This window comes from Mixophyes fleayi, chromosome 1, assembly GCF_038048845.1.
Source record: "Mixophyes fleayi isolate aMixFle1 chromosome 1, aMixFle1.hap1, whole genome shotgun sequence".
NCBI lineage: Eukaryota > Metazoa > Chordata > Amphibia > Anura > Limnodynastidae > Mixophyes > Mixophyes fleayi.
The window spans coordinates 128,079,208-128,092,225 of NC_134402.1; the positions used below are offsets into that span (position 1 = coordinate 128,079,208).

The 13,018-nt window shown below is 38.4% G+C and overlaps 1 protein-coding gene across 1 annotated transcript in view; it reads left to right on the top strand.

The window, feature by feature from the left end:
* The window catches only part of SEC24D (SEC24 homolog D, COPII component), a 117,936-nt gene extending 113,372 nt beyond the window's left edge, over positions 1-4,564 (top strand). Inside the window, 2 exon segments of the mRNA XM_075200336.1 lie at positions 991-1,080; positions 4,019-4,564. Of these exon segments, the coding sequence (XP_075056437.1) occupies positions 991-1,080; positions 4,019-4,159 (231 nt within the window). The 3' untranslated portion in view covers positions 4,160-4,564.
* Positions 4,565-13,018: the final 8,454 nt, after the last annotated feature.

Here is a 13,018-nt window from a genome sequence, read left to right on the forward strand (position 1 = left end):
TCGGTGTCTTGTTTTTGCTTATAGCTGTCAAGTATATGTATGGCATAATATGCTTTCTACTGTAAATTCTATGGATATTAGAATTCACGAGGAGCTCTGTGACCATTTAAAGCAGGCCTGTCCAACCTGCGGCCCTCCAGGTGTTGTGAAACTACAAGTCCCAGCATGCCCTTCCAGCTATCAACTGGTTGTCTACCGGCAAAGCATGCTGGGGCTTGTAGTTTCACAACACCTGGAGGGCCGCAGGTTGGACAGGCCTGATTTAAAGGCAGAAGGCTGTAATTTGCGGTGACTTCTAATATCCCTAATCATTTATAGTAGGAAGTGCATTACTACACATACTACAGAAGATTTTCTGATGAACACTGAAGTGATTTGAAAAATCACAGATTATAAGCAATGACAACAGAACGTAATTCATACAATATTACTTTGACGAGTTTATTCATATATAAACATAACTTACACATAATTCACATTGCAGTAAAGGTGGCATAGAAAAGTTCTGATTTGATATAAGGTTATATGCTAGTACATATCTCAACACTCAACTGTGGCCCGCATAGCAATATTTTACTATAGAAGAACATCATTGTTAAATGAGCGCCATATGTTTACATGTGAATTGCACAGTCTCCAGAAGTATTAGGGGGAGTTATATCACTCTGTATTATTTTTTACAAACAGCACCAAAATAAGCAATAAAATGGCTGATAAGAGAAACAACTGATGGAAGTATGCTGGTAGAAACAAGGATACCATCATTAATGTAGGGGGGGGGGGAAACACGCCAATAGTGAAAAAGTGAAGGAACACATATTTTTTATTGTTCTAATGAAGCTGTTATGGTAAAGGTTTCTCTTTAGCAAGTAGAACGCCACCTATAAATATATTAATACACATGTAGCTGATCGCATAGTGAAACTACATTTTGCATTTCATTGTTTGGTACTGTATATTTCATACTTCAATATCATACTGTAATTACAGACAACACTTCCTGAACTGGACAGCCCTCATTTCACGAAACTAAGCACAATTATGAAACTCATACAGAACAAAAGTTCACACTCGATGAAGGTATGATTGTCGATTTAATTAGCCATAAAGTGGTAATTTATCCAAGAGGTTATTATCTAATTCTACAGTGCACAAAAAAAACACTAGACAATCTTAAATCTAACGGAATGTGTTGTTTGTTAAATTTGGACAGGCCAAAACTCCTTAAAAGATGTTGTTTTTTTTCCCAACTTATCCAGACTGTATTTAGACTCAATTTGTATATCGCTATGGTCTCCCAAGGCGAAAAATGGTCAATATCATTGCTATGTGTATGGTTTTCTTGAAACATTGTATGTATTATAGGATAATGCACTCATACATAAATTTGAATAACTTTGCCAATAACGCTTGTATCAACCTGATTATCGGACATTCTGCAGTGTGGGAATTTAAAACAATCTTTCATTAATTTCCATCTTTGAATACAAACTAAAATCTGATAACCAACATATCTTAATTACCATTGGGAAACATTTTAAAAACAATAAGAGCATTGAAGATGCTGTGCTCCATTTCAGGACATCATTCACAGATTGAGAGGTTATATCAGAAATATTTTTCAGGAGTGTAAAGTGTGTGTAAAAGAATGAGTCAGTTGGTATGAGAGACTGTAAGAAATGGTGGAATGAGGAAGAAGCATAGATGGGATTTTAAGAATAGAAGCAATTAATTAAATAAAAACAATCAAAAAAGATAAATAAATCGAATTCGATAAACATAAATAAATGAATGGAATAAAATAATAAGATAAAAAATGCTAATAAATGCATGTTTATTTTAACACCAATGGCCTTAGGCAACAGAAAACTCAGTAACATGTTGATGATTCAAATCATCTTATTATCGATTGTAGAATATTAGTTAAAAAAAATGAATGGACATATAAGTAAGTTGTAATAAATATTTGTATGAACTGTTAAAAAAAAAAAAAATCAATCTGTGTTGCACCCAACATGTTTTGCCAAGTCTCATCCATTTTCTCAAAGCTTATTCCAGTTACCCTGCGGTCCAGCCTAGAAAAGCTCATGATAGCATGGTGGCTTAATGGTTAGCACTTCTGCCTCACAGCACTGGGGTCATGAGTTAGTTTCCCAACTATGGCCTTATCTGTGTGGAGTTTGTATGTTTTCCCCGTGTTTGCGTGGGTTTCCTCCGGGTGCTCCTGTTTCTTCCCACACTCCAAAAACATACTGGTAGGTTAATTGGCTGCTATTAAATTGCCCTTAGTCTCTCTCGGTCTGTGTGTATGTATATTAGGGAATTTAGACTGTAAGCTCCAATGGGGCAGGGACTGATGTGAATGAGTTCTCTGTACAGCGCTGCAGAATTAGTGGCGCTATATAAATAAATAGATGATGATGGTAATGCACACAAAATATGTTGGGGGAAGTGGATGACTAATAAAAATATGATTTACTTAGCAGTACCTAGTGTTTGACCAGTGCTATTTTTTTCTACTGGCTTCATACTTTTTTGGACATAAGCACTTGTGTGAGTGGAGTATTATAATATAATATAGTATAATAGAGTATTATCCACTTTAAACAACCAGGTGAACTTCACAGGGAATTGTCAAGTTCTCATCCACTATGTAGCTGCATTGCCTGGTCTGGAATGATAATCATTATTAATTATTATTACTATTTTTATTATTACTTGAATTGAGAGCTTTATACACCCTAAAAAGTATAGGAAACGTTCCCTGTTTGTGTTCCTTCAATACAGAATACATTTACAAAGGATAAAAAATAATTATATTTAAATGCAAATAATATCTAATTCTGCATGTCTGAGCCTCTGCACCCCTTTTATGGAAATACTAGACTTTTTTCCTGCTTTTGTGATTTCAAATAAAATAGTTTCTGGTAAGTGAAACATTTCTGGTATGATATATTTCATGATGACTGATTAATATAGTCTTGAGTTTAAGTACAGATAAATTATACTGACTTTTATTGATTCCACTTGAATAAAATTAATTTATTTTCTTGCTGACATGTAAATGATCTGTTCACACATTTGCTATATGAACTTTAACTGTAATGTTTAAGTTAAGTCATCTTAAATTGGTTTCATATCAACCCTACAGGTGCATGCCATATTGAAAATGAATAAATCTATAGGTGGTCTCACATGGCTGCCGTTTTATATTCTACAGATTGTTATAGAATGAGAAACTGCAGTTTTATATTTGTTGAATTACTTTTATGCTCTCTCTGACACACAATGCTACTATAGTTTAACAAGCCTAAACTAAAATTAAAATATTTATTTAGTAAGCTCTCTTACCAGATAAGTCAATCTTGCATCCTTGGTTACTGAGTTTGATCAATACATAAATTGCACTATTTAGCAGTAGTGTATGATACTTCTATTTTATTGCATCTGACCTCCACAAAGAAGGCTCTGATGTGCTGAGCTGACTGCCCCTATGGCAGGTCATGCTGCCGCTTCTGTTGCTGGTCTGATGAGAAAATGGCAAGTTCATAACTACGGTCACTAGCAGGATGATGAGGGGGAGGGGAATATCTGGCAGTATGCCCCGCTGCAGCCTGATCTGCACACTTGGTCCTCCTTTGTGGAGACCTGGGGGTATATTTACTAAACTGTGGGGTTGAAAAAGTGGAGATGTTGCCTATAGCAACCAATCAGATTCTAGTTGTCATTTTATAGAACGTACTAAATAAATGATAAATACAATCTGATTGGTTGCTATGGGCAACATGTCCACTTTTTCAAACCTGCAGTTTAGTAAATATACCCCCTGATTTCTTTCCATGTATCCCAAGTGCAGAGAAGAGCAGTCATAGGGGAGGGACTCACTACTATAGAGGTATGGGTGGGGGTGATTTATTTTAACATTTTTAAAAGGACGTTTCTGAAAGTGGAAATGTCTTATACAAAGTGGTTTTTTTGGCTTATTCCTACTTTGAATCTATTTTATTTAATCTTGCAGCTTGTCTTAGTGAAGCAGAAGGACAAGGCAGAGATGGCTTTCCGACAGCTACTGGTAGAAGACAAAGGTCTCCTAGGCGGAGCTTCATACATGGATTTCCTCTGCTGTGTTCACAAAGAGATTCGCCAGCTTCTTACCTAAGTCATCCAGGAAGCATTGTGTGAAACCTCCTTATACATGCCAGCATACACACTGGGCTGTCATTGGCTGCGGTCGTGTACTTCACAAGAAATTCTGGGATCAGGTTCACATTTCACAATCTTTTTATTTTAAGTGCTCACTCTTTTTAAGTGAGTTTTGTGTAGCATCAGGCCCAATTTCAGAGACAAATCAGTCCTCACTTTTGGAAATAGACATTTGTTTGACTGGTGACTTAAAAATAAAAAATAAAATATATATGTGTGTGTGTTAAAGGAAGGAAGCAATATGAACGTATTTATGTCTGAAATACTGATTACTCTGTGTTTATCTTTAATCACATTGTGATGGCTTTGTTACAAAAATCTGTTTTTCTTAACTCATTCTTCAAATAAACTGTCAAATTAATTTGTTACAGTTAAGCATATATGATTCCTAGGTAGAAGTATAAGGTGAATTATTATATCTTTTTATTGGTAAAGGTGAATCTTCAAATGTAACCTGCTCCACTCCACTGGCTTTGAAGTTGTTTTCTTTAGAGAATGTGCAGGACACACCAGTTATTAACGTTAATAATACACAGTAGTCTTCAATAGTTCAAAGTACTTCATAATAATAATAATAACCTCAAGAATAAATCATTCAAAAACCACAAATATATGTGTGTGGCTAGAGTCATATTTTGTGTATTGCATAGGGCACCCACAATTGGGAACAGAAAACCAGGTATTATTATTACTAATCTTTAGTTATAGGGCGCCACATGAGGATGGAAAACAACTACACAGTACATGGTATAACAGTACAATACAAAAAACAAATTAAATACACTACAACTCTCAACACAGCTACTGCAGTGTAAGGTATATATTCCGCACAGGCTGAAACCTGTGCCCATTAGTGTGGGCAAAACTAGAGCTTAGTTAGAGCCACTAAAAGAGGAGTAAAGACAATGGAGGAGTGGAGTCAGTGGGTAGAGAGCCCAAGATAGAGGTGCGCAGTGTAGCTGGTGAGCAAAAGTTAGGTAATCTAAAGAGAAAGAGGCAAACAAAAGATTGACATATGGGGGTGAGCCAATTTAAGGGGATTTGAGGGCAAGAAGCAAGAGTGGGAGAAATGGAGAATGAAAGAGGATGAGGTATACTACATGGTGAAATGGTTAAGTGGAGGATTACGAAGCTTTTCTAAGCAGGTGGGTTTTAATGACTGTTTGAAGCTATACAGGCTAGGGGATAGTCTGATAGAATGAGGGAGATTGTTCCAGTGGTGAGGGCAGCACAGGAGAAATCTTGGATAAAGGAGTGAGATGTTACCAGAGGGGAGGTAAGGCGACGGTCATTGGCCGTCCGGAGAGGGCTGGAGGGAGTATGTATGGAGATGTAGGGAGCAGTATAGTTGGAAAGGGGCTTGTACATGAAGGTGAAGAGTTTAAAGAGGATTCTGTACAGGAAGGGGGTGCCAGTGTTAGGTTTGGCAGAGAGGAGAGGCAGATGTGGAACAGAAGAGAGAGGGGTATTGTCAACAGTGATAGAGAGGTCAAGAGGGGAGGAGACTCTTGATGGAGGGAAGACAATGAGTTCAGTTTTGTCCATGTTAAGTTTGAGAAAGCTTAAGGACATCAAGGAGGAGATGGCGGAGAGGCAACTGGACACCCGAGAGAGGAGGGAAGGGGAGAGATGAGAGGTAGAGTTTAGTGTCGTTTGCATAGAGGTGATAGTGGATGCCGATGGAACTGATGAGTTCACCCAGGAAGAAGTTGTACAGAGAAAAAAAACAGAGGGCCAAGGACAGGACCCTTTGGGACTCCTACAAGAAGGATGGATGGGGGAATGGGCGAGTAAAGGCCCCTGGATTTGGCTGAGAAAATATCATTCTTCGCCTCTGCCATCTCTCACTTTCACTTTCCTTACGAGTCCAAAAGCAATAAAACTTTTATAAGACAAATTCACACAAATCATGTTATTTGGAGCAGGAATTTAAATTTTTAGAAATAGTAAGTCCAAATTAGAGAGACTTGCCTCTGTCATGCATTTTTACCTGGATGACACATACAGTGCCTTTTGTGACAATAGTTTATGACCCATGCATGTGGAAATGTTACATCTGGGGATCAGTAGAAGTGACTGCAATAAGGTTTAGTTGCAGGAACTGTAATTTCACTGTTATTGAGGATTGGGTATATGGCCATGTCTCAGTCCCAGCATAAACACACATAAGCACCATATCATATCATCTTATACAGCACAAAGCCAGGTTATAGATTGAAGCGAAAAAAGCATATTTGGAAATATAATGTGGGGTGTGAATTATTTGATTGTAAGCATAGAAATATGCCACAGAAGTGTTAAGTTCATCGGAATTTATATATTTATACTTTGTTTTTCCTTTAGTGGTTTTTGAACATGTCCAATATTGTGCCTTTCAGGTGGCTAAATAGGCTTCAATGGAATCAAAATGAGCATATTAACACAATTGTTTTTCAGCACAATCATCCCTTGTCACTCAAAGTTATGATATTGAGTATGAGCAGCCCTGACCTCAGATCAAGGCAGAGATCGATATAGTCTCAAGTAGTATAGAATCAACAGATATTACTATAATAGGATAACTGGCTTTACAACGTCACTGGATTATTTGCAAAGGGGACATTTGTTTTACGGAAAAAAAATCCTATCGTCTGGAAAATTATAAAAGTGAAATTTTCATCTGGCTAACATAGTAGGCTTTGAATATTGTAGAAATCTGAGGCTAGTGGTGAAAAATATAATTTGACTGATTCTACTACATCCTCTGGCTGCATTTAAGTTCTTTGAAGCCAGATATGTCTGCCAATTGGCTGTTAATATATAATAACTCACATCTAGGAGACAGTGTACTGAAAGTATAATACACAGGTAATCTGTGACTGTTTAACCTAACTGAGCAAAGATAATGGGAGTTGTAGTCAAACAGTGAGGAATAAATAGCTTTACTATTTTCACAGATGCATTTACTTCCCATGCCACATATTATTGCTTGCTGCTATAAAAAAATTGTTTTACTATTAAATGCTGATTGATAAATAATGCAGTTTTATACAATTATAGTCAGTCTCCAATTCTCTAGACTCATTGTAAAACTATCAAATTCCATTCACTAACATTTTCCATACCGCCACTTTTAAATTTACATTTGACCACTGTATCTGATTACTATTAGTTGCTAAATCATAACTACAATGCCATTGCTTCCTCAACATTTAATAAAATGGGAACTAGCTCGTTAAAAACTGCATGGTTGCATCGGACAGCAGATTCAGACTAAAGCCAACCTGGGTGGGTTTCTGATCAAAGTATGCCTAGCTTGTCTTTCAACAAATTGTGTTTTAAGGTGCATCATGTGAGCCATTGTTGAAACAACACCCCACAATTTTGTCTCTGAAGTGTAAATAGGTTCAACTTGGCACCCTGTTGCCAAGGCATGTGGTACTCAGCCAGTATACAAGTTATGGAGAGAGATTGGAGCAACAGAGACAGAGAATGACGTCACCTGCAGGTTGCTGATGGAGCTTAATGCATTGGTAGGTAAAATCTGCATGTTCTGAAATGTATACATCAGGCATATAGCTATGGTGAAAACCGGAAAAGAAATTGTAAAAAAGAACTTCAAGTGGCAATAATTGTGTTTTTTCAGGAAAGAACTGGCTACAGATTTGAAGCTCGGTATGAAATATAGAAGTTAATTTTATATTTGTAGGCAATACATCTTTTAAGAAATTATATTTATTATAAGCAGGTTTATTCAAAATAGAGTTTTAACTAATGAATTAGAATGTATTACTGTTATTTTTAAATACATTGTTGTCATCAGACATATGAAGTTGTATTTTCCTTTAAATATTGAGGCATTTTAGACACCAATATCATTGTTATTTTCTTTCCATGTGAAAAATGTTTAACTCCGTTATTATACATAATAATCCAGTGTTATGATATGTTGCTAATTTCACAGAAGGCTAGCAAGCATCCTGTCAATTCATTTAGGTCCGCATCAATAAAAAAAATGATTCACCCTTTTATACATTTTTCACATTTTAATTTCTTACATCATGGTATCACAATGTACCGATTCTGGATTTTTTTTTACTACTGATCAACACAAAATACTCTGTTTTTTGTTTGGAGTAAAGCTTTGACATTACAGACAATTGATTATAAGTATGCACCCTTTTGTTAAGATTACAGGTCACATAATTACTTGTTTGTATTCCACTTTTAAACATGTAACCCTGGATAGTGAAGACAGGGCCCTTGGCAATGCCTCCATCTGGGTTTTTCTAGAACCACATTCATTGACATACAGATGATCCAACCTGCCTTGGAAAAGCCTGCCTAGTTTTCCTTTTCCCAATAACACTGGAGTCAGCAAAACTCCAAAGTGTATTTATTATATGATGTAAACTAGTGTGTAAGCAGGAAAGGAATGGAATGTGGGAAGGTATGACAAGGAAATTACATACAGTTTTAAGAACACAGTATAGCAATAATAAAGGTTAATAGGTGGAAGTATCCTATGTATAATTATATCAGGCCTTCTCCCACTTGTACTCAGCACATCTGACCGACACCCAGACCAGACCCATGGCAAATTTACATAATATATATTTCTCAAACAGTGATTCAAAAGACATGCTCATACACACACTGCTACACCCTCCAGTGAAGCCTTGCTGCACAATTTTTCAGTGTGGTGCCTAGTGTTGAATAGGGCAGATATTGATGCAAGCATAAGGGCCATCTTGCAGGTGCTAGGTAGGGTGCATTGCACTAATGTTAGCACACAATATAGGTACTTAGGGTAGTAATGTAGTGGGAGATATTAAATGTAATGTGGCTGTTGGTGGGGGCTAATTATGTAATGTGAGGGCTATTCATTTATCAGGAGGGACTATTTAATATGGAGCTTCTATTGAATGTGGGGGCTACTAATGTAATGTAGGGATGATGAGTAGGGGCTAATAAAGAAATGTTGGGGGAGGGCATTTACTAAATGTGGGTGCTATTCATTTAGCATTGGAGATGGCTGATATGGTGAAGGAAGCCTAGTGTTCACTCCTCGCTCAGTTTTTTAGAAGGTAAAAAATACTTATCTGTTCTCCAAATAGGGCTACAACAAGCAGTAAAAGAGTTTAAAATACCAGCAGCAGCTAGTGAATGCTGCAAGATCAGTTAGGAGAGAGCAGTTCAGTCTTCCAGTCCTAATACTGATGGAACCAGCACTCACAGTCAGGACCTTGTGTAGGTACAGTTGGAAAGGAAAGATCAATCCATACCCATCAGCAGCTCTTACCCTGCAGTGTCCGGCAGAGGAGGTGTCAGAGTGCGGCACTGCACTATACATCACACAGCTGCTCCATGATGTGGCAGGTCTGTCATCGGTAGGAGTCGCCAGCACTTTGCACAGAGCTCTTTCCCACTTTCAGCAGCAGAGGTAAGGGCTGTTGTGAAGACCAGAGGCCTCTTCCATTAGATACTGAAGCAGAGAATGGTGGGAGGTCTTGGGTCACAAATGACAAAGGGAGAATGTTCCTCCCCACTTTCCTTTGTTACATATGTTCCCACACCATTCTCCCCTTGTCACTTACGACAAGTACTGGCACAGACCTACTAAATTCATAAAATGACCCTGCCAAACAGGTACGCTCACTATCACCATTGATGTTCATATCATGCATAAAAGCTCTAGCCAGGACAATCAGAGCGAATCCTGGTTTGAGATGGAGATTACAGACTAACATTATTCACCTACAATTTGCTGGGTACGATAACCAGTGCAGTGGGATCCCTGCTCAACCTCATTGCTGAATTTTGGAAATGCGGAAAACTTTCTAAACTCTACAGTCATGGCCAAAAGTTTTGAGGACACAAATATTATTTTATGATGGCAATTTACATATACTCCAGAATGTCATGAAGAGTGATCAGATGAATTGCAATTAAACTCAAAGTCCCTCTTTGCCATAACTGTTCGGACTCTGCCTGTATTTTGTATGTGGCTGCAATTCCACCAGAGGTGCTGCTGTTTTGCCCCTGAACTTTATACCTTGCCTGTAGGAGTTCATTTCTTTACCTGATTAGTACTGCACCTGTCTCAGCTTCATGTACCTGCCTCAATCTGTGCAGTTCGTTTATACCTGTTCGTTTTGCTTTGCTGCCGTTTGATTTCCTGTTGTGACCCTCTGCCTGATTACCAGACCCTGCTTGTTTGCCTTTTGCCCTGACCTCTGCCTGGTTACTGGATTCTGCTTGAACACTTGCTGCCCTGACCTCTGCCTGGTCACTGTACTCAGCTAGTTTGTCTGCTTCCCTGGACTGCCTCGTGCCTCCTGGCAATTGGGTAACTCAATATACTTGTTCGAGCATTTAAATTGTATTTGTCATTGCTTGGAACCTGTTGCTTCTGTGGACTATTTCTGCCCTTCATCACACCTGTTCATATTTGTATATTGGAGTATACCTGTTTATTCTACTACCTGAAATCTGCATATTCAATCCTTCACATAGCTTGCCTAAATAAAGACACTTGGTTCTTATACTTCTGTTGCCTCTTCCTGAATTCACTAGTAATCATAACAATGAACTTTATCCCCAAAACAACATTTACACTGCATTTCAGCCCTGCCACAAAAGGACCAGCAGACATCAGGTCAGTGATTCTCTCGTTAACACAGGTGAGAGTGTTGAGGACAAAGCTGGAGATTATGTTGATCAAGCTGGATGTCATGCCGATTGAGCTAGAATAACAGACTGGAAGCTTTAAAAGGAGGCTGGTGCTTGAAATCATTGTTCTTCCTCTGTTAACTGTGGTTATCTGCAAGGTAACATGTGCAGTTATCATTGCTTTGCACAAAAAAAGGGCTTCACAGGCAAGGATATTGATGCTAGTAAGATTGAACCTAAATCAACCATTTATCGGATCATCAGGAACTTCAATGAAAGCAGTTCAATATTTGTGAAGAAGGCTTTAGGGCGCCCAAGAACGTCCAGCATGCACCAATACCGTCTCCTAAAGTTGATTCAGCTGTGGGATCTAGGCACCACCAGTGCAGAGCTTGCTCAGGAATGGCAGCAGGCAGGTGCGAATGCATCTGCACGCACAGTGAGGCAAAGACTTTTGGAGGATGGCCTGGTAATCAAGAAGGCCAACAAAGAAGCCACTTCTCTCCAGGAAAAACATCAAGGACAAAGTGATGTTCTGCATAAGGTACAGGGATTGGACTGCTGAGGACGGGTAAAGTCATTTTCTCTGATGAATCCCCTTTCAGATTGTTTGGGGCATCTGGAAAAATGCTTGTCCGGAACAAGAAATGTGAGCACTACCATCAGTCCTGTGTCACGCCAACAGTAAAGCATCCCGAGACCATTCATGTGTGGGGTTGCTTCTCAGCCAAGGGAGTGCGCTCACTCAAAATTTTGCCTAAGAACACAGCCATGAATAAAGAATGGTACCATAACATCCTCCAAGAGCAACTTCTCCCAACCATCCAAGAACAGTTTTGGTGACGAACAATGCCTTTTCCAGCATGATGGAGCACATTGCCATAAGGCAAAAGTGATAACCAAGCGGCTCTGGGATCAAAACATTGACATTTTGGGTTTATAGACAGGAAACTCCCCAGACCTTAATCCCATTGAAAACTTGTGGTCAATCCTCAAGAGGCGGGTGGACAAACAAAATCTCACAAATTCTGACAAACTCAAAGCATTGATTAGGCAAGAATGGGCGGCCATCAGTCAGTATGTGCCCAGAAGTTAACCGACAGCATGGCAGCACGAATTGCAGAAGTCTTCAAAAAGAGGGGTCAACACTGCAAGTATTGACTCTTTGCATAAACTTAATGTAATTGACAATAAAAGCATTTGACACTTATGACATGCTTGTAATTTTACTTCAGTATACATTAGCAACATCTGAAAAAAAAGGTCTAAAATCACTGAACAGAAAATTTTGCGAAAACCAATATTTGTGTCATTCTCAAAACTTTTGGCCAGGACTGTAAATCAATTATTCCACATCAGCCATTGAACCCAATATCTACCTACAATATCTGGTCTTCAACAGGCATTCTCCTTTCCGGTCATCAATCTCAAATTTGACACTTAGAGATTATCCTGACTAAATAATGCACTAATTTTATTCTGCTCTTAGACCGAACATGAGTTGAAAATCTAGCAATCACAAAAATTATCATGACTCGCTAGTCAATATTATTTAAATGAACACCCTTCCCTCAATATTATATTTATTACAAAAATATTCAGAGATAGCGGGTCAAGGAGTACTAGATTGTATCCCTTCTCAATCCCTAAATAAATATAGCTACTAATATAGATGTATAGATGCAAAGACTGTCTTCACGTGTTTGTGCTGCCACAAATCTAAGACATATGTCCCAACATTCCAAGAGGGAAACATTAGATAACTATGCCACCTTCAGATCCCACCAAGTTTAAAAACCTTAAATTGTAAAGCACTGCAAGCCAATGTTAAGTGTAATGTTCATCTTGTCGCTACCAATATTGTCCGATGCGATTAATGTGGTTCCTAAGTACAAAGAGATTTAACAAAAGAGAGCAGGATAACAGCAAACCATGATGATGCATAAAAGGTATAACAATATACAGGAGAGTACATCCGAATACATTACGCAAGTGCTTCCTGGGCCCAGGTCCAGATTCAGTCTTGTAGTATGCAGTCAGGGAAGAGAGATCTAATACTGGCCCAGGGACTTTCTTACATACGGTTTGAGTTAACAAAAACCCATGATGATGTCACAATGTACACAAAGATAAAGGTCCAGGGGTTAGGCCAGTCCAGTACAAT